Genomic DNA, 19,785 nt, shown 5'->3' on the forward strand with positions numbered 1-19,785 from the left:
CAGTTATACGCGACACAAACACACCAATAGCGGCTGCTTTTTAACACAATAACTCTATGCATACTCTCATTGAGTAGTAAGTCACATCTCGTCTGGTGTGAGTAAACAATTCTCTCCCCAGTCAGCACTATTTCCCAAAGCACAAAACCTGCATGTAGGAAACTGCAGGCTTGGTTCCAGTTGCCATGGAGCCATTTTCTCGGCACCACTGACTGCATTCGGTGTCAAGTGTGTGAGATTGACAGGAAGACTTATGTTTTCTGCCAGCAGTAACATATGGACAGGTTGGATGAGAGCTTGTGCTTAGAGAAGCTGACACATATAGAAACATCAAAAAGGCAGCGAGGACAATTCATGTTAAACACATAAATACATTTTAAAAAGGAATAACAACTGCATGAATTTTTAACTAGAATATTGCACTTTCAATTATTCCCTCCTTGCTCATTATCAATACTACTGTTGTATTATAAAATATTGTATATACTGTATTTTCGATATTTTATTCTGACACTGCAAGGGAGTTTTTGTGTTTTTATCATTACACTTTCTGCAGTGTGAAAACATCTGTTTGATAGAAGCAAACTCAAACAAAATGTAAAGATCACTAAGGTACTTTTAATCTTAAAATTCACATTATTCTGTCGTGAATGTTAGACCAGTAAACTGAAGCATTCATTGAATGCTGGAATATGTTCTCATGCAGGTTTCAGTCAGGCATGAGGCATGATAATCCAGATAAACACACGTGCACATTTGTGATTTGGAGATGGTTACTTAAAAGTTTCAATTTACATTTGTGTTAAATAATGAAAACTGCTTACAAGCATACAAGGAGGTAGGCTGAATAAAATAATTTTAAGATTATTTTTTGTAAGATTTTTTACAGTAATAAAATGAATATAAATACAAAATACAACCCCTCCTCCCCCTATCATCCAACAAGGTTGTGGGAAGTGGACTTTAGACAATAGGCAGACAACTCCCGGAGTTATCACCACTTTATCACAGGGCACATATTGAGACTAAAAAAATACATATTAATAATAATCACACTACATTCACACCATCACAGAGGACGAACTGAATTGAGGTAAATCAGGGAATTGAACCACTACACTTAGTGATTTCTAGAACAGACCCATCTATTTCTTTTTGCCATCTGTTGAGGGTCACAGGAAAGCTGCAGTCAGTCCGAGCTGATTATGGGCAAATAGCAAGTTACAAGCTGCCAATCAATGGCAGGGTACATGAAGTGAAACAGTCACACTCACATCCTCATGTCAACACCTGTGGTCACTCAGATGGAAAAGTGTTAATACTGGCTGATTGAAAGTCAACTCTGTCACCTACTTCATTCCCACTGACCAGACTTGACAAAATCAATCTATATGACAGAAACAGATGAAAACAATCATATCATTGTGATTCAATACAAAATGTGAAATTTAATGATAACATCCAGTGGGTTTTTATAAATTTGCAAACCCAATTAAAATGATGTTGGGACGCTGTGTGAAACAAATAAAAAGAATGCAATGATTTGTAAATCATCTTCATCCTATATTTAATTGAATACACTACAAATATATATAATGTTCAAACTACACTACAAGATATATAATATTCAAACTGATAAACCATAATGTTTTTTGCAAATAATAATTAACCTAAAATGTTTATGGCTGTAACACATTCCAAAAAACTTGGGACAGGTGGCAAAAAAGACTGAGAAAGATGAGGAATGCTCATTAAACATCAGTTTGGCACACTCCACAGGTGAATATGCTAATTGAGAAAAGGTGGGTGCCATGATTGGGTAGAAAAGGAGTAAAAATGGGGCGATGTTCACCTCTTTGTGAACAAGTGTGCGAGAAGTTAGCAGTTTAAGGGCAATGTTCCTTAACATACAATTGCAAGGAATTTAGGGATTTCATCATCCAGGGTCCATAAAATTATCAAAAGGTTCAGAAAATCTAGACAAATCACTGCATATAAGGGGCAAGGCTAAAAACCAACATCGTGTTCCTGTGACCTTTGATCTCTCAGGTGACACTGTATCAAAAAGTGACATTAATGTGTAAAGTACAGGGTTCACTCGCTACTTTGCGTTTCACTTTTTGAGGCATCAGTGCTTCACGGATTTTTATTTAAAAAAAAAAAATAAAATAAATAAAAATACAGCCAGATTGGCATATCACGGAAAGAAACATTAATACAAGTCACGTTATTGGTTCCTGCATTTACTATGTGTTGCAACCGGGTACATCTTATTTGAATTTAAAAGTTGGTTAAATTTTAGCCTTGTCATGTGTCTTTTGTCAATGTAATGTAAATATTAGCGAGCAAATTAAAGTTATTAAAAAAATCATCAGCAATGTGACATATTTTGTTTTCCGATACCACTGCATCTGGTCTTTTACGATCATCTTTATAATGTCAACTGAAATGCGACGAATACACTCAATGCCACAGCCATGACAACCACAACTGATCGGCCTCAAAAATTCTGATCGTGTAAAACCTAGTTTCAAATGTCAGCCTGTAAACCTTCTGCAGACAGTCAACCAAAATATTTCAGATGCCCATAGATGGGTGGGCGAGATAAATCATTTGTTGCTCAAAAAAAAATCACAAGAGGCAAAAAACTCACATTAGATTTGTGTCAACAGGTGCACATTTTTACAACTACATTAGATCAACAGGCTGAGCCCTTGCTTCCTGGTTCGGAATAGATAAAGCGATTTTGTACTTTGCTCGAGGGCACCTCAACAGTATTCAGGAAGTAGACAAGCCAACATTTCCCAACATAGAATTTGATTTTAGTCTGCAGTCGTCTTCCCAAGTCCTGAAAGATGATCTACTGCCCAAACTAGTTTTCATTAATCATTAAAAAAATGAGAAATGTAAATGAACAAAACAACAAATACCAGACCGATTTTTGAAGAACTGCTCTCTGTACCTCAAGCACCCAGAGGTGTTCTTGAAGACAGTGGTCCATTCTGCATCACGTGGCTTTGAGTCCTCATTTGGTTCATGTTCCCACCCAGAGTGTGGGATAATAACCTCATTGGTCATTGTTTTGAGGCCGTGGTTGATGATGACCATCTTCAATGGTTCATAGGAGGACAAGTTCCAAAGTGTCCCTAAGTGGGAAGGGCAAGAGAGGAAACAGATAATAAAGATGTGTGAAAAGAAATGCACAATAGAGGATTACAAATGAAACATGGAATTTAAAGGGACTGCATGTAAGGATAAAAAAATTGATTGCAAGTGAAAGAAAAAATATTAATAAGATTAGGGAGAATTTACTGAAACTAAGTGACATTGATACAACAGCTGTCCAGAAAGGAAAACTTTATGATCACACTCAAAAGCATGAAAATCCAATTACACATGACGACAGGTTGCTCATAAGTGTGCTGTGATGTTACCTTGTTTCCACAACAACACTGTTATATTACTTTTTTTTTCCTCCGGGGATCCTAGCTGCCGACCAGTACACTGTAATCAATAATGGGTCATAGAAGACAAATTGCACTTTCTTGATATCATCTTTATATAATAAAGTTCAGTAAATGTAATTAAAAAAATACAACCAGCAGTGTCTGTATTAATATCCATCTAGAAAAAACATTTTGTCTACAGCAAAACCAGAGACACATGGCAGAAAACAGAAGACAGCCATCAAAATGGATTGCAAAATAATCAGAATGGCAAAGGCTCAGCCAATGTCCATGATGATCAAAGACAGTCTGGAGTTACCTCTAAGTGCTTTGACAGCGAGAAAAGCCCCTCTTTAAAAAAAAAAAAAACTGCATATGCAGGAGAGGCTATAATTTGCCATAGAACATATCAACTGACCTAGAGAGAAATGAGGGACATTTTGTGCACTGATGGGAGTAAAAATGTTTTTTTTTTTTTTTTTAAGGGTGGGTTCCAGCGGCTGCAGACAGTTTGTGTCAATCCACAGCACACAGTGGTGCAAGCATCGCAATATGGGCATATTTCTTCTACTATGTTGTTTCTTTGGGCCTATTTTTCGCATACCAGGGATCATGGATCGGTTTGCGTATGTCAAAATACTTGAAGATGTCATGTTTCCTTATGGTGAAGAGGACATGCCCTTGAAATGGGTGTTTCAACAAAACAATGACACTAAACACGTTTGTATACATGCAAAGTTTTGGTTCCAAACCAACAAAGTTAATGTCATGGAGTGGCTAGCCCAATCCCCGAACCTTAATCCAATCGAGAACGTGTGGGGTGACATCAAAAATGCTGTTTCTGAAGCAAAACCAAGAAATGTAAAGGAATTGTTGAATGCCGTTAAGGAATCTTGAGTGGAATAACAGCTGAAAGGTGCCACAAGTTAGTTGACTCCATGCTACTTATGTGTAACTGTGGCCATACAACTAAATATTAGATTCAAAGGATTGGTAAATCCTAGAAACAAAAAGGTTTGTATGAAATAATTCAGAGTTTGTAAAGTCAATGGCAGACTGCTACTTTTTTTAACCCTACTGTATGTGCACATGCAAGCCTTTATGTGTACATAAGCAGTGACAGGTCAGAAGAGACCAGGATTGGAATAAACGAATGTCAATCAATCCACCCACGTGCTTGACATATTGGCCACACCTGACTCAAGAGATAATATGGATGACGTCCTTTTTTGGGGGGAGGGGCACCTTCGCAATCGACCACAACTGCCTCGGAGACTGGTATATTGCGATCGACCCATTGGGCCCCCCTGATTTACACCCACATTCACACCTACGTGAAATTTAGAGCCTTCAATTAACCTACCATTTTTGGGGTGTGAGAGGAAACCAGAGTGCCTGGAGAAACTCACGCAGGCCGAGATAGAAAAATGCAAACTCCACACAGGTGGGCTTTGATTTGTACTGCAGTCCTCAGAACTTTGACGCAGATGTGCTAACCCAAGAATAACCAATGCGATGATCGCTATCTACCAGTTGATCTATGAGCCAGATTTGGTTGATCGCATCACCGTGTGCCCCACCGCCCCTAAAAAAGACATCAGCTAACCAACCATCTTGTCGCTTCATTCAATTGTGAGAAATATGTCGATCAGCGCATTGATTGACTGACAGTAGGTTTGACCAATCCTGGCCGTTTTTGACATGTCACTGCATATGTGCACATAAATGCGTGTTCTAGCAAACTGAGATCTTATTTACCATCTGCCTCTTGCATTCTCCACGGAATTCGTGGCAATGCGCTCGCCACCACCACCCCCATCGCGGCGACAATATACTCAGAACTCAGTATAGTGCTGAGCACTACACCCTCTTTATATACTGTAGATCCTAACCTCCCAAGCAACCTGGCAACTAGATGATAATCAAAGAGCGTATGAATAACGTGTAAGAAAATTATCCTATTAAAGTGGTCAGTTGGGGAACAAGTAACATCAGTGCCAGAGCATAGGCCTAACGTGTTGAGCCTCCAAGCTTTCCATTCACGCCCCATCAGGCAGAAAACTGAGACCTAACAAGACTTAAACATGGAGACAAAAATGGCCAATATTGCATACTGCAATATGTTGAAGGCAAACGGTGATGCCGTGGCCATGGGGAACTAAATGTAAATGCAAATCTGACTTTATTAATAGGAACGTTTGCAGAAATGTAAAAAAATTCTTAAAATGAAGTAGGATTGCCACGAACAAATATTTTTAGAATTCATGATTCTAGGGACTATTCCCTGGAGTTATCAAATAACCAGATAGATATACTGAGCATTGAAATTAATTTAAAAGTTATTTATTTTCAGAATTACTGTTTATCCATCCATCCATTCATTTTCTTTGCCGTTTATCCTCATGAGGGTTGTGGGAAGTGCTGGAGCCTATCCCACCTGTCAACGGGCTGGAGGCGGGGAATACCCGAACTGGTTGCCGACCAATCGCAGGGCACATAGAGACAAACAGCCGCAATCACACAGCGGGGCAATTTAGAGTGTTGAATGAATGTTGCATGTTTTTGGGATGTGGGAGGAAACTGGAGTGCCCAGAGAGAACCCACACAGGCACGGGGAGAACATGCAAACTCCGGACAGGTGGGCCCAAGATTCAACCAAGGACCTCAGAACTGTGAGGCCAACGCTTTACCAGGTGAACCACCGTGCCACCAATTACTGTTTATTTACCAATAATTCTTTTTTTTTATATATATTCTTTAGCAATTAAACAAAACAACAAACAATTAAGTGTGATCACACACAGCTACTGTTTGGTTACTATTACGAAGGGCTACTAGTTTGATACACTTTTGAGGTTTCTTCAGGCTCAACTAAGCATCTATTGCACGTTTTACATACCATATATATGGCTGAAATACAAACACGGCTGATTGCGACATTGTCGGCAGCGTTGTTCAGAGGCACCGCCGACCGCGAGCTCGACGCGCAGCGTTCGCCGAGGCTGTGAACGGCGTACGCGGTGCCTCGGCAACGGTGGCTTATTTTTGGTGCCGAGGTGGCTTATCACGCAGCCGAGCCGGGCTGCTTTACAGGATTGGTCGTAGCCGCCGTCCGCGATGAACAACACAGTCGAGCCGGGGCGCTTTCCGGCATTGTAGTCGCCTGCTACTGAGTGCGGCGTTGTTCGCAGCGTTCTTCAGAGCCGCCACCGTCCGCAAGCCCGAAGGCTGCGCGAGGCGACGCAATAGCCTTCGCTGGCGAGCCTGACGCTGTCCGACGCGCACATCGACAAATTTAGCACGCCTGTCCACACATTTAGCACGGCTGTCATACGTGCGTGGATCTTTTGTTACGTTATGAGAGACCAAATACGTGGTCCGCTCCAAACTATTATTTTTAGTAGCTCTATAAACACCTACCTGTCATTTGGAACCCACGAAGTTCTCGTCCATTACACCCGTGCAATCCATTTTTCACAACGAACTGGGTCTCTTGCAAACTTATGAAGGGTAAATCCATCCTCCTGAGTTTTCAAGCAATGTCCAGCAATGCAATGAGGCGCCATTTTGGCTAACACGAAGGAACAACGAGCTACCTTTCCGGAGGTAAAACTAATAGAAACAAACGAGTCCACTTAAGGGCGGTCCTGCCATGTACGCCAATTCCTGCTTCTTCTCGAAAACAAATCCCTCGAGAGGATTTTCATGCCAGGAGTTACAAAAAGGCGTGTACGTCAAAATCATGTTTTGTGGTGAAAAAACACATGCGTCCATGTCAGCTGCCGTTTTTTTTCATTAATAACATACTAAATATCATGTATTTCATGACAGTGGCCCTTTAACAGTATTGAGATGAACTTTTATTTTTGAACAATACTTATTTTCCACCATTTGCTAATAAATTGTCCATTCATCCATCTCGCCATCTGTTTTCTTAGGCGCTTATCCACACAAGCGTCGGGGGAGCGCTGAAGCCTTTCCCAGCTGTCAACTGGCAGGAGGCAGGGTACCCCCTGAACTGGTTGCTAGCCAATCGCAGGGCACATGGAGACAGACAACAGTCGTACTCACAATCCCACCTAGGGGCAATTTAGAGTGTCCAATTAGTGTTGCATGTTTTTGGGAACTGGGAGGAAACAATAATGCCCAGAGAAAATCCACGCTGGCATGGAGAGAACATGCAAAATCCACACATGCGGGGCCTGGGCTTGAACCCTGGAGCTCAGAACTGTGAGGCCAATCTTTACAGCAGCTCCATCGTGCCGCACTAATAAATTATATATAAATTTTTAAAAAATGGTATTTTCTGTCTCTCATAGCTGAGGTATATCTACGTTGAAAATTAAAGGCCTCTCTCATCTTTCTAAGTGGGAGGACTTGCACAATTGGTGGCTTATTGTCATTGGAGTATGTGTGCGTGTGTGCATGTGTGCGTATGTGTGTGCGTATGTGTGCGCGTGGGTGTGTGTGTGTGTGTGTGTGTGTGTGTTGTGTGTGTGTGTGTGTGTGGTGTGTGTGTGTGTGTGTGGTGTGTGTGTGTGTGTTGAAGTCAAAGTTGATATTTTCTTCAAAATGCATTTGGGTGTGTGTGTTATTGGGCATTATCATCTAAACTTGAATGTAAATAAGAATGTGCACTTGTGGGCATTGCCAGTATGATGACAAACAAACATTCATCCTTGCCTGCTGGGCTTGATTACTTCCACAGTCGTGTCACTGGCATCACTTTTAGTTATGACAAGCACCATTCAACATGCAGTATACATATGAGCAACCAATTGGCTTCAGGAAGAAAAGCAGTGAAAGAAGATGAGAAGGACAAGTAAGGGCCGGCGGGACTTAGCAGCCCCTTCCCTCCACAGCCCGTCACAGATACCGTGACAGAAATTTAGACATGACATGACATGACATGAATCAGTGATGCACCTCAATGAAAATTCTTAGCCGAAATAAAAAATGAAGTAACCAAGGCCAAAAATCTAAATAATGAAAGAAATTATTATACCAATTATTAGTAGAACTGCATTTATTACTATATACTCACCCCACATAAAAAAGTGAATCTTTTTTTCTCATAAGTTGATATTGATATGTATCACAATATGAATCGGACCTTAAATGTTCCCTATTGCTTTTAACCTTTAGATCTAAATGTTTCATGTCTGTCTAAAGTTCTACATGAGAATGCATATTATCACCCAGCCCAGCCTGTGCTGACTGCCTTTTAAATTTTAAGTCATGTGAACTAGTTTGGCTCAATTGGGGATTGCAGTGTTAGCTCAGAGAGGCAGTATCCCATCCTGTTAATCCACATGTCGGATGTTCACAGGAGTCTGAGGTCGCACAGTACACACATGAATACGTGTAAGTGGACTGTGAGGACGCAATAAGAAGCATCCACTTTCAGAGGAATAAATATGCCATGTGTCAACAGTGAGCTTGAGAAAAAGGCATAAAAAATATTACTTTGCGTTGAATGTCCACAACTGTTTTAATTTAAGACTGATAGACTGTCGCAGCCACTAAAGAGCTAGACTGAGACTGCCCACGGAGCACACGCCCATGCTGGTAGTGTTTCAGCTACAAAAGTCCTTTGGTGGCTGAAATTCGGTGCATCGCTGACTTGAAAACAGACAGGGGGAAAGAATTGCTAAAATTGCTAAAATAAAAAATTGGGCTGCTGTTGTAGCTGCCAAGAACATAGCGTATATGTAGCACAAACTGAACTAAATACCACATTTTTACCCAATCGTGCAGTTAAAAAGGTAGTAAAATGAATACCTACAGCGCAGTACTATAATACACATGTAATTAACATGTAACTTGTTGGCTTTACACGTTCTCAATAAAAATTGGGCATTATCTATACAAAGGGTGCATTTCTGATTTTGTATAGGATCTCATTCGAAAATGATGTTCCTCATGTGTCCCGAAGGTAGAACCCTGTAAATATATCCATCCATTTTCTAAGCCGCTTATCCTCACAATGGTCGCGGGAGTGCTGGAGCCTATCCCAGCTAAATTCGGGCATAAACTGGTTGCCAGTCAATTGCAGGCCACATAGAAACAAACAAGCATTCGCAGTGACAATCACACTTAAAGGAAATTTAAACTGTAAAACTAATGCATGTTTTGGGGATGTGGGGGGAAACCGAAGTGCCAAGAGAAAACCCATGCAGGCACGGTGAGAAACCTGTGAAAATGTTTTTGTGTAAAATGTTAAAAATACTGGTATACATCAATGATAAAGACTGTTCTAAAATGCAATTAAAAATTAAATGGACCACGACCTGCCATGCTGTTGTGAACAGACTATCTGCCATGTCCACGTTTTGTGAACAACAGCAATGTAACCCACTTTAAAATGTGCTGCAAACTTTTTCAAGGTAAACCACAATAAGAACCATGCTTGTTTTTTTGACAGAATGCATCACATCCATTTCAAAGAGTCGCTGTTCAAACGACACTGTAAACAAGTCAACGTGGCAGCACCCTGAGTCATGAAAACGCATCTCATTCCAGTTTCTAAAACGAAAATATTTTTCACTGGTGGATATTTTTGACTGTAATATTTTTAACAGGAAGCAGACAACATACAAAACAAACAAAAATATATTATGAACTGATATTACATGGCTGCCTTTGGTGCAGGCAGCGTGGGTTAAATTCCTGCTCAGTGATAGTGTCGATATGTGCCCTGCAACTGACTGGCGACCAGTTCAGAATGTTGTCGACCTTTCGCATGAAGTCAACTGGGATAGGTTCCAATAGTCCACGACCCTTGAGAGGATAAGTGGCTTGGAAAATGGACGGATGATTTTATATTTTATAGTACTACCATTTGCAATTATTGTTAAAATTGTTCTGATGAGGCGGCATAATAGACAACTGGTTAGGTCATCTGGGCTTTCTTAGTATACTCTGGTTTTCTCTCATATCCCCAAAATGGTAGGTTAATTGAAAACTAAATTGCCCGTAGGTTTGAATGTGAGTTTGAGTGTTTGTGTGTTTATATGTGCCCAATGATTGGCGAGCAACCAATTCAGGTTGTACAGCTGAGATAGACACTGGCATGTTGGCAACCCTAATAAGGATAAGTGGTTCAAATGGATGTTTACTTCCTTTTCTTTAACTCAACTTCTACCTTAAGTGTCTTTCTCCCTTACCCGCTATGTTTTTCCTCATCTGCATCAGGGCTTCACACAATCAGTGATTACAACCTAAGAAACAGATTTAATTGCCGAAAGGGGGTTGCTGAACTTGTTGGTATTGTTCAACACTAATGTAAAGCCTATAGTCTGTTGCGGCGGCCTGAATGTCTTGAATCATAATCATTCTTTTTTGGTTATAGTGTGGGTATGAATGGGATTACTTCTAGGTCCAGAAGCAATCGAGTGAGCCAAAGCGAGCGGTTTAGCTCCTTAGCTTGCTAGACAGTTAGCTCTCGAGGTAGCGAACTTAATAAATAGCTACCTTTCCCTCAGGTGTCCCACGTGTGTATCTATAGACCCAAAGCCGTTACGCTAGTGGCTCTTTGAGTCATGAGCGGAGTGCTGGCTATTACCAGCACAACAAAAATGTATCTAGTCCAGAAAAAAAAACTATAATGTCAGTAATATCTATAGAACGATAATCAGCCCTCCTCTGCCTTTCACTGGCTAGCACTGAGATGAGACTTATAGTTTTAGTGGCTAATGATCCATTGAAGCAATTCGGCAACACACGCGTATGGTGGTCAGCAATGTTGTGCGTTTGTGGATGCAGAATCACTGTGCTTTCTACGTCACTGCTCATTTTTCTGGGTCTCAGATCTGGGTAACGCATCAAACGAGATCCCTGAAGAACCTTAACAGAGCTGTTGGAAATGGGCTGCCGATTAAAAGGCCAACACAACATTATCCAGGGACTCCATCAACAACTGTCACCACTAAAATGCTCTAAATAGTCCAAAAGTGTTAAGCATTATGCAAAACAAACACTAAACAATAAAAAGTGTGGAAAAATACAAATGAAAGACAAATTTGGCAGAGTTGTTTGAACAGGCTACCGAGTCACAGGTACCTCTTTGTAATCTTGTAGTTCAGTATCCAGTTGAAGCTTGTCAACTTGGAATTATGAAATCACATAAATAATTTTTAATAAATGAATGTTCTCATAAGTGAACAACACTGTAATGTAAACATGAACACGTTGACTGAAGCTAAAATTTTGTGAAATCAATCAAAATTTGTCAATTCTGAAATCAAACCCCATATTGTAACAATTTAATCATACTATCTTGAAATAAATCAACAACACTCCTACCTTTACACCTATCAGTGCTTTTTTAATGAATCAAGCTGTGTTTTCTAGATGAACTAATCTGTATTTCATCTGCCATCATTAGAGCTTTGGTGAGGAGAGATGAAAATCTCACACAAGAAGTCTCTCATGTATAGAGTAACGGGTCGAAATACAGTTTCTGTATGTTACACATACTCCTTTAAAGCTCTAATTATTCATTTCTGGTTTATCTTAGGAAAAACACTTGTAAGGGTAAACAGTCTGTTTAATAATTTGTTTAAATTTAGATACAAACAACATGTGTGTGCGTGACTGTAAACAGGAAGAAAGGCAAAACTAAAGTGGACATAAGATGTTTACTTCTTTTTCTTTACATCTGCACTGTCTTTAATGCCTGGTCTTTGCATGAACATGGGGCAAGGAACTGAATTGGAGCTGAGATTACGACTTATTACATTATCTGCGGAGCACAGACAGAAATTATGCTCTTCTGGCTCGGCTATTAAGTTTGTCCTGCTTATTAATGTTCTCCCCCCCCACCTATTCCCTAAGTGACTCTATCTCAGTGGTAAACAGGAAATGAACCCATTACTACAAATACTACAAACAAGATAGATAGGCTAGATGTAAATACATTTTTTTTTTTTGCAACAAATTCAAGGTTTTTAGAGTATTACGGCTAGGACATTTGAATTAAGAGAAACACGTTAGTTCTCTCCTTTTTTGTATAATTAAGAACTTTGCATAATCATTTTAACGATGTTGTTACAATGGTGCCAGATTCCTACAGAAGGTACAGTTCATGATTGTCCCATTTTTAGCATCTTGGAACATAAGTATCAAAGCAATTATGTTGAATTGTGTTGCTAAGATCATCCATCTCAGTAAAGATGATGAATTAGGTTTGAATCATGTAAATGATCAAGAAGCAGGAGGCCTTTAAAATGTTTAACTGTTTATTATTGAAGTACTTAGTAAATTTAAAGGCAGCTCTGGGTCAAAGGTAATTTCTGAATAAATATATCTTAATTCCTCCTTGGAGGAAAATACATTTTCACTCGTGCCCTGAGACATGCTGGTAGACGAAGGGAAACTACAGATCTTTTGTAAACATATAACACATTCTGTGAATGCATTAAAATACTCTGCACTGGAGCATGATCTCGCCAATCAAAAGCAAGCATGTTTCATTATCTGTATTGTTGGGAATGTGATGATGGTGCAAAGTTGATCATTGCCAGTGTAATGAGGTAATCATCACATTTCTCCAGGGTGTAGAAAGAAGGATTGGGATGTGAATGTGAGAAGTAATCTCTGGGAATTGGCTATCAAGCCATTGGGATATCCTTATGATTTTTTTCACACTTTGTAAGGAGTTTTCCCCTCATATAGGGCTGTCAGTCATACCCATTATTAATAGCAGTCTATTATCTGGGTTGGTCCCCAAAGTTTTAAACACGCTGCAGTGGAAATCCTGCTTCAGAAATATGGCATAGGTCTTAGTATACGCGCCATTCTTAGACAAATCTAAACATTACCTTTCATTTGACAAACTCTGTAAGACGCTTTGCACGTTCAGTTGAAGACATTCATGAATGTATAGTGTCTTCCAGCCTCGTTAATATGCTGTACTTTACAGTCAGCTTTATGAAGAATTTTCAATGACATACTGTTGGCAAACGGCTCTGACAATGATGTGCAGTTTGATACTATGGATCACAGCCTTCTGGATTGGTTTCTACAGTATATGACAGGCAGAACTATGTGTGTTAGCCTAATTAGCTTTTCATTTACAATCTACGCTGCTGTATTATGGGGTTCCACAAGGTTCTATTTTAGAGCCACTCTTTCTCTTTCACTTGCTGCTACTGGTTTCTGTCTTGACAAAGCATTCCATAGCTATTCTTGACAGCCAGATTCATGTGACACTAAATAAATGGTAAAGCCTATTCTTACCTGGCAGCACTTTGAAAGAATATTAGATGGGTTCATCACGTCTTGGGTAGTCAACTGAAATGCACTCTCTCTCTGCACTCCAAGTCCTCCATTAAACATTTCTAGTTGTTTTAAAATGTTTCTGCTCATCTTTTAATTGGAATAGGAAAGAATGAGCAAAGAATGGCTGCCTGTGCACATAAGAGTTCATTTAAAGATTTTGCGATACCCTGCATTATCACGAGTTCCATTCCTACACTCCTGCCGGATGTTGCAAGTCACCTGGCCATTTGCTCTGACCAAATTCCAAGCCAATTTACAGAGGGGATTGAGATTTTACTGTTGCTTGAGCAATACCATGAAGTCACCTCCTAGTGCACATTCGACAAGCCCCTCACTGTGAATTTGTAATAAACCACCTTAAAACTTCATTTATTCCTTGCCTTTAACAGAGCATGAAACTCTCTCCTTGTTTTTGTGTCTTCTTTTTATTGTATGGAATGGGATTATTTTGGATTTTTTAAATTGTTCTGAGCGGCACGGTGGCGTAGCTGGAAAGCATTGGCCTCACAGTTTTGAGGTCCCAGCCTATCCCAGTTGTCAACGGGCGGGAGGCAGGGTACACCCTGAACTGGTTGCCAGCCAATTGCAGGGCACATAGAGACAAACACCCGCACTCACAATCACACCTAGGGGCAATTTAGAGTGTCCAATTAATTTTACATAGATTAACACGCAGGCATGGGCAAAACATCCAAATTCCATACAGGTGGGTCTGGGATTGAACCCGGGACCTCAGAACTGCGAGGCCAAGCCTTTACCAGCTGATCCACCGTGATGCCGCATCTGTCCCCAAATCCAAAAACAAGAATAGGGTGGGAATGAAATGAACAGAAGTCTAAGGAGATAAAAACTTTCATAAATGAGATGGACAAAACTCAGTAATAAAAAGATTCCTCCAATGCGGAAAATACACAAACAACCACATCATCATTTTTCTCCAGCAGGGAAAAGGATAACTCTGTGGTTTTACAGTCACAGACCACTCCGACAGAATTCTTATGAATTCTTATGAAACGGGAACTAAAAAAAGGTTTCTATATTTAAAACACCTCAATTATATGTAATTGTAGAAAAACCTGGCGAATGCTCACCACATTGGCTGGTGCTATGAGCTCAGCTTGCATTGTGACCAGCCTTTTTGACTGGGACAAGCAAACTGGAGAATGGAACAGAGAAACCTAAAAATGGAGACTGAGTAAATGAGAGGGTGTTTGGGGGGAAAAAAATCAATACAGTTCAAGGATTCAACAGTGTCAAAAATGAATTGGAGTAGAAAAAGACCGCAGTATTACAAAGGGGTTGAGAGAGAAAGGAAAAAAGATTGCACTGTATTCCTTTTAGTATTTCTTGTGCTGCAGGGTTATTTTTAGCAAATGCAATGGCGGTGTTGTAAAGGCAATCATTTCTGCTGTTCCAAAGCCATCGCTCACCATGACATCTGTCAAAGTGCAAACACATGCACACTTTGTACACTTGAGAAGGCAACTGTTTCTGGATATCACTACCCATGCCACAACTCTGTAGATCGAAGGAAGTTGCAAATAATCCCAATTCAATTCATTATTTTCCCCAATCTACACTTGAGCTCCACACAGCTTCACAATCAACATACATTTGGACGCAACAAAAACCCTTCCTGCAATGGAAATGTTACAGTTGAGAGAACAGTAACATTTTCATTGCATGGTTGCTGTATTCAAATGTATTTGAAAAGATCAGGTTCACATTTCTCACACAGAAAACTAAAACCTGTTTTCAGATAGCAATGAAAAGTGAGATATGGAGTCACACACAATCTGATATGCACTAAGTGTACACTTATAACATAACATTTCCTGACAGGAAGCAACGTTTTGAAATAGTAAACTGCTGTATATCTCATCAATTATTTTTCTGTCCGTAATCTTTCTACACAGGATTATTTTTATTTTATTCTATTTCTAAGTGCAATAAATGGAGCTGAAGGATATCTTGAAGTGACATACTGTATTAAGTTGTCGTGATTACGTTAGCCAAGTCTTTGTTGAAAGTTAATGCCACTATTGACAACTAACTGAATGTTCCTCTTTCAATTCCAAAAAGAGACCAATAATTGAGGCATTTTTACAGACGATTGATCATTGGTTAGTCGAGCGTTACGTCAATTTCTAATAAATAAATGAACCGATCATAGTGAACTGAACCACATATTGTAGATAAATACCATTGATGGAGAAAACAACAATTCTGCTCTACTCATATTGAATGCCTGCCAAACACATTGGAACTATCCTGAAAGGGCAAAATGAGATACTACAAGTCTCTTGTGTGAACAATACAATGGAAACTATTGGAAAAATGGCACCACAAAAATATTTATTTAGTCCCTCTTGGTTGAACAATAAAGTGCATCTTACATTCATAATTAAAGAAATAGTGCGATAAAGGATGTGCTCCATCTGTTACTGAATTGGCAGTGAATAACCATCCATCTATTTTCTTAGCTGCTTATCCTCACAAGGGTCGCACGAGTGCTGGAGCCTATCCCAGCTGTCAATGGGCAGGAAGTGGGGTACATCCTCAACTGGTTGCCAACCAATTGCAGGGCACATAGAGACAAACAGCCACACTCACAATCATACTGAGGGGCAATTTAGTGTGTCCAATTAATGTTGCATGTTTTTGTGATGTGGGAGGAAACCGGAACGTGTGGATAAAACCCACACAAGCATGGGGAGAACATGCAAACTCCACACAGGGAGGGAGGGCTTGGATTGAACCCGGGTCCTCAAAACTGTGAGGCCAGCGCTTTCCAGCTGCGCAACCGTGCCGCCTGGTAATGAATATTAGCCAACAAAATGAATGTTAACAGTATGCTGATTGAACTGAAGGCATTACACAGTTGAGGTGGTTGTGTTATTTCCTTCCTTCCATTCATCCACCTTCTATATCTTCTAAATCTTATCTTTGTTAGGGTCAATGGTGACCTATCTGCTGTCTTTGGGAGAAATGTTGGGTACTCTCTGGACTGGTTGCCAGCCAGTTGCAGAGCAAATACACACAAGCAAACATTTACACTCACATTCACATTCATTCTAAACACAATTTAGAGTATCCAATTAACCTAACATGCCTGTTTTTTATGTGGGAGAAAACCTACAAAACCAAAGAGAGAACAGGCAAACTCAGGAAGCCCATAGCCCGGATTCAGATCCACAACTTCAGAACTGTGTATTCACCACTCAGCCAAAATATTGCCTGCAATTATCAGTCCATCCCTCCATTATCTGAGCCAATTATCCTCACAAGGGTCACGGGAGTTCTGGAGCCTATCCAAGCTATGTTCTCCATATTCATTTTTTTTTTGCCAAACAGGTGGAGAAATGTATCTTTATGATGCTGACAACAGCTGTCACTCTGACAGGGCCACTGACAACCACTTACGAGCATTGAATGGGTCATCCAAGATTGCGTGATTAACATATTGAGAATATGTGAGAATTGAATATAGACACTCTGAATAAAATATTGGAACAGTGATGCCAAATTTATTTATTTTTGCAGTAAACCAAAAAATGTAAAGTAATGCATTTCACATCAAATGATGGATGGATGAAGATGAATATGTGACAAGAGATCACCAATTTCATCTTTCAATTTCAGGTAATTATTTAATAATAATAATAATAATAATAATAATGACTTGCTTCTGGTCTTCAAACTGGTAGCATCTTAAACTGAAGGCTCTGACCAGCCCGATTATAATTCAATAATGCTGAATTTGGACAAAATGTTGCGAATACTCGACGTGGGACGCTCCTGGCGACGACTTCAATGGTCTAAAATCACTATCTCTGGAATTTTAGTACTCAAATTGGAGCCGTATCGTTCGCGTCGGAGGTGCTCGGCCTAAGATAGCCTAGCTTAGACCGCTAACAACAAAACGGGTCTGTTTTCTAATATTTACTGAGAAGGAAAACATCAAACGCTAGTCCTGCAAAACCTAGATAACATATACTACGAGGATAGTGAGTACTCATAAGAGGTTGGGCAAGTGGAACTACAAACTTAAATTCGCTTATCTCCTAGTATTCCTTAGCTTGCTAACAAAGAGACGCGTTTGTGATGAATTTGTGGATGTTGAAGAAACATTGAACGTGAGTAACTTCATAACTTGTACGACGAGGACTGTGAGGACTTATAAGAAATTTAACAAGTCTTATCTTAGTACATTTTAGTTCCCAAATTTGTGCTGCATCGTTCGCGTTGAAGCTGCTCGGCCCAAGTTAGCCTAGCGGGCTAACAACATTACCTACATAGAGTATACAACAAGGACCAAACATCGAACGTGGACTCAACCTTCAGCTACTAGAGTGAGGGCCATTGTGGTTTGACTCCCTTCCATCCACATATCCTAAATTGCCATGTCCTTTATATTTTCACACAGGTAGTATGTGATTTGTGTACCTAATGTGCTGACTGTGTTGATGTGATTGCTTTAATCTGACCCTAACTTTAACATACAGTAGATTAGGTAGTATGTGATGGGTAAATGTGCGATGCAAGAGAAATGTCTATTTCCCATTTGTATCACAACGGACTTTTAAGACAGAGTACTGGGTTCAATTACGAGTCAAGTCAAATGAATACATCCAGTTATTTGCATAATGTACACGTGGCATAAAGAGTGGGCTAAATTTCGTGTCTACCCCAGTGCAAGCTAGGTGACGAAGAGTTAAATCAGAATGTTGTCGAGTAGAGAGTTTAGCCCCCCAAAAAAGGCTAATGTAATGAAAATATTAAAGTACTAACATATTATGCATTGCAGCATTTTGTTGGGGGAAATGGACCTACAGATCAATATCCAGATCCAATACCTAACTAATTTATAAAGACTACAATGATATTACTTGGTCTTTCGAAGTAAAAACTACTCACCCTGTGCAGTACACATGTGCAGTACAATTCCACAATTTTTTTCCTGTTGGATTTCAATATGAACTTTGTGAGCTGTCAAACTTTTTTGCATCGATCGCCATTTGCAACTCTGACATTCCGTCCTGCTCCGTCCAAAATCTTAATTCCGTGTACATATCATTGCGTGGAATAGTTGAGACCTCTCTGTAGAACTCTCTTGGACAAGTCTGATGCATTTGGCAAAAAAGATACCACAATATTATCTGGAATTCGAGATAGAGAATCCACTTCAAACCTGTTTTGTTCAGTCGCCATTTTGGATGTGAGCAACTGTAGCTCAGGGGGCGGAGATTAAGATCGGTAGTCAAAAAGGTCCATTCTGTGCCCACGGCCCCTCCGACCACATTCATTCTATTGGAATCAGATACACAACTTAGAAGTACCATCTTTGTTAATGGGTGAAAAACAACTCGTGAAGCTAAGAAAGTAAGTTGTTGTGAAGATACGGCATCAATCAGAAACAATAGCTTGATGCCAATACAACAAACTGGAATGTTCTGAACAAGAAATAAAAATACTGGTATAACAAGTAACATTTGTCAGAAGGGAAATATCAAGGAAAACTACAGTCATTGATGTCATTTTCTGACATTTTCAGAGCAGTAACAAAACAACTGCTAGTGATAACAGGAACAACATCCAGAGGGCATGAGTGAAGGTCATGAACATGAACAAATGTGCAGATGGTAGACTACAATAAGTAAACCACACATCATTCAGAAGAATAGGACGGCCAGCCTGGTATTTCCAGAAAAGTGCAGATATGAGCCTCACAGTTGCTGGACAAAGTTTCATGGACTAATGAGCCAAAGATTAACCCAAACAAAAGTAAAGAAAAGTCTTATGTTTGGAGAAGTATTTTCTTGCTCAGGATCCCAAAAATAAAAGTTGATGAAACTCAGATGTCATTTCATGGTTTGGCCTTGATCGGCTTGTTAATTACCCTTGATTGACAACATGATGGCAGCAGAAAACTAAAGTGAGTAGTCTACAGAATCACTGCTCAATTGTTCACCATTCAGCAAGATAATGTCTAAATGTCTGAAAGAACAATGGAGTTCATTAGGGGAAAGAAGTAGAAGATATTACATGCCAAGTTAAT

At 39.8% G+C, this 19,785-nt stretch overlaps 1 protein-coding gene across 7 annotated transcripts in view; it reads right to left on the minus strand.

The window, feature by feature from the left end:
• arvcfb (ARVCF delta catenin family member b) overlaps positions 1–19,785 on the minus strand; it is a 240,004-nt gene that overhangs the window by 48,216 nt on the left and 172,003 nt on the right. For all 7 annotated transcript variants that reach the window (XM_061816537.1, XM_061816532.1, XM_061816533.1 and 4 more), the window contains one exon: positions 2,963–3,146. In XM_061816537.1, coding sequence (XP_061672521.1) covers positions 2,963–3,146 — 184 coding nt within the window. The remainder of the gene's footprint in view (positions 1–2,962; positions 3,147–19,785) is intronic.

The sequence above is a fragment of the Syngnathoides biaculeatus genome, chromosome 4, assembly GCF_019802595.1.
Source record: "Syngnathoides biaculeatus isolate LvHL_M chromosome 4, ASM1980259v1, whole genome shotgun sequence".
NCBI lineage: Eukaryota > Metazoa > Chordata > Actinopteri > Syngnathiformes > Syngnathidae > Syngnathoides > Syngnathoides biaculeatus.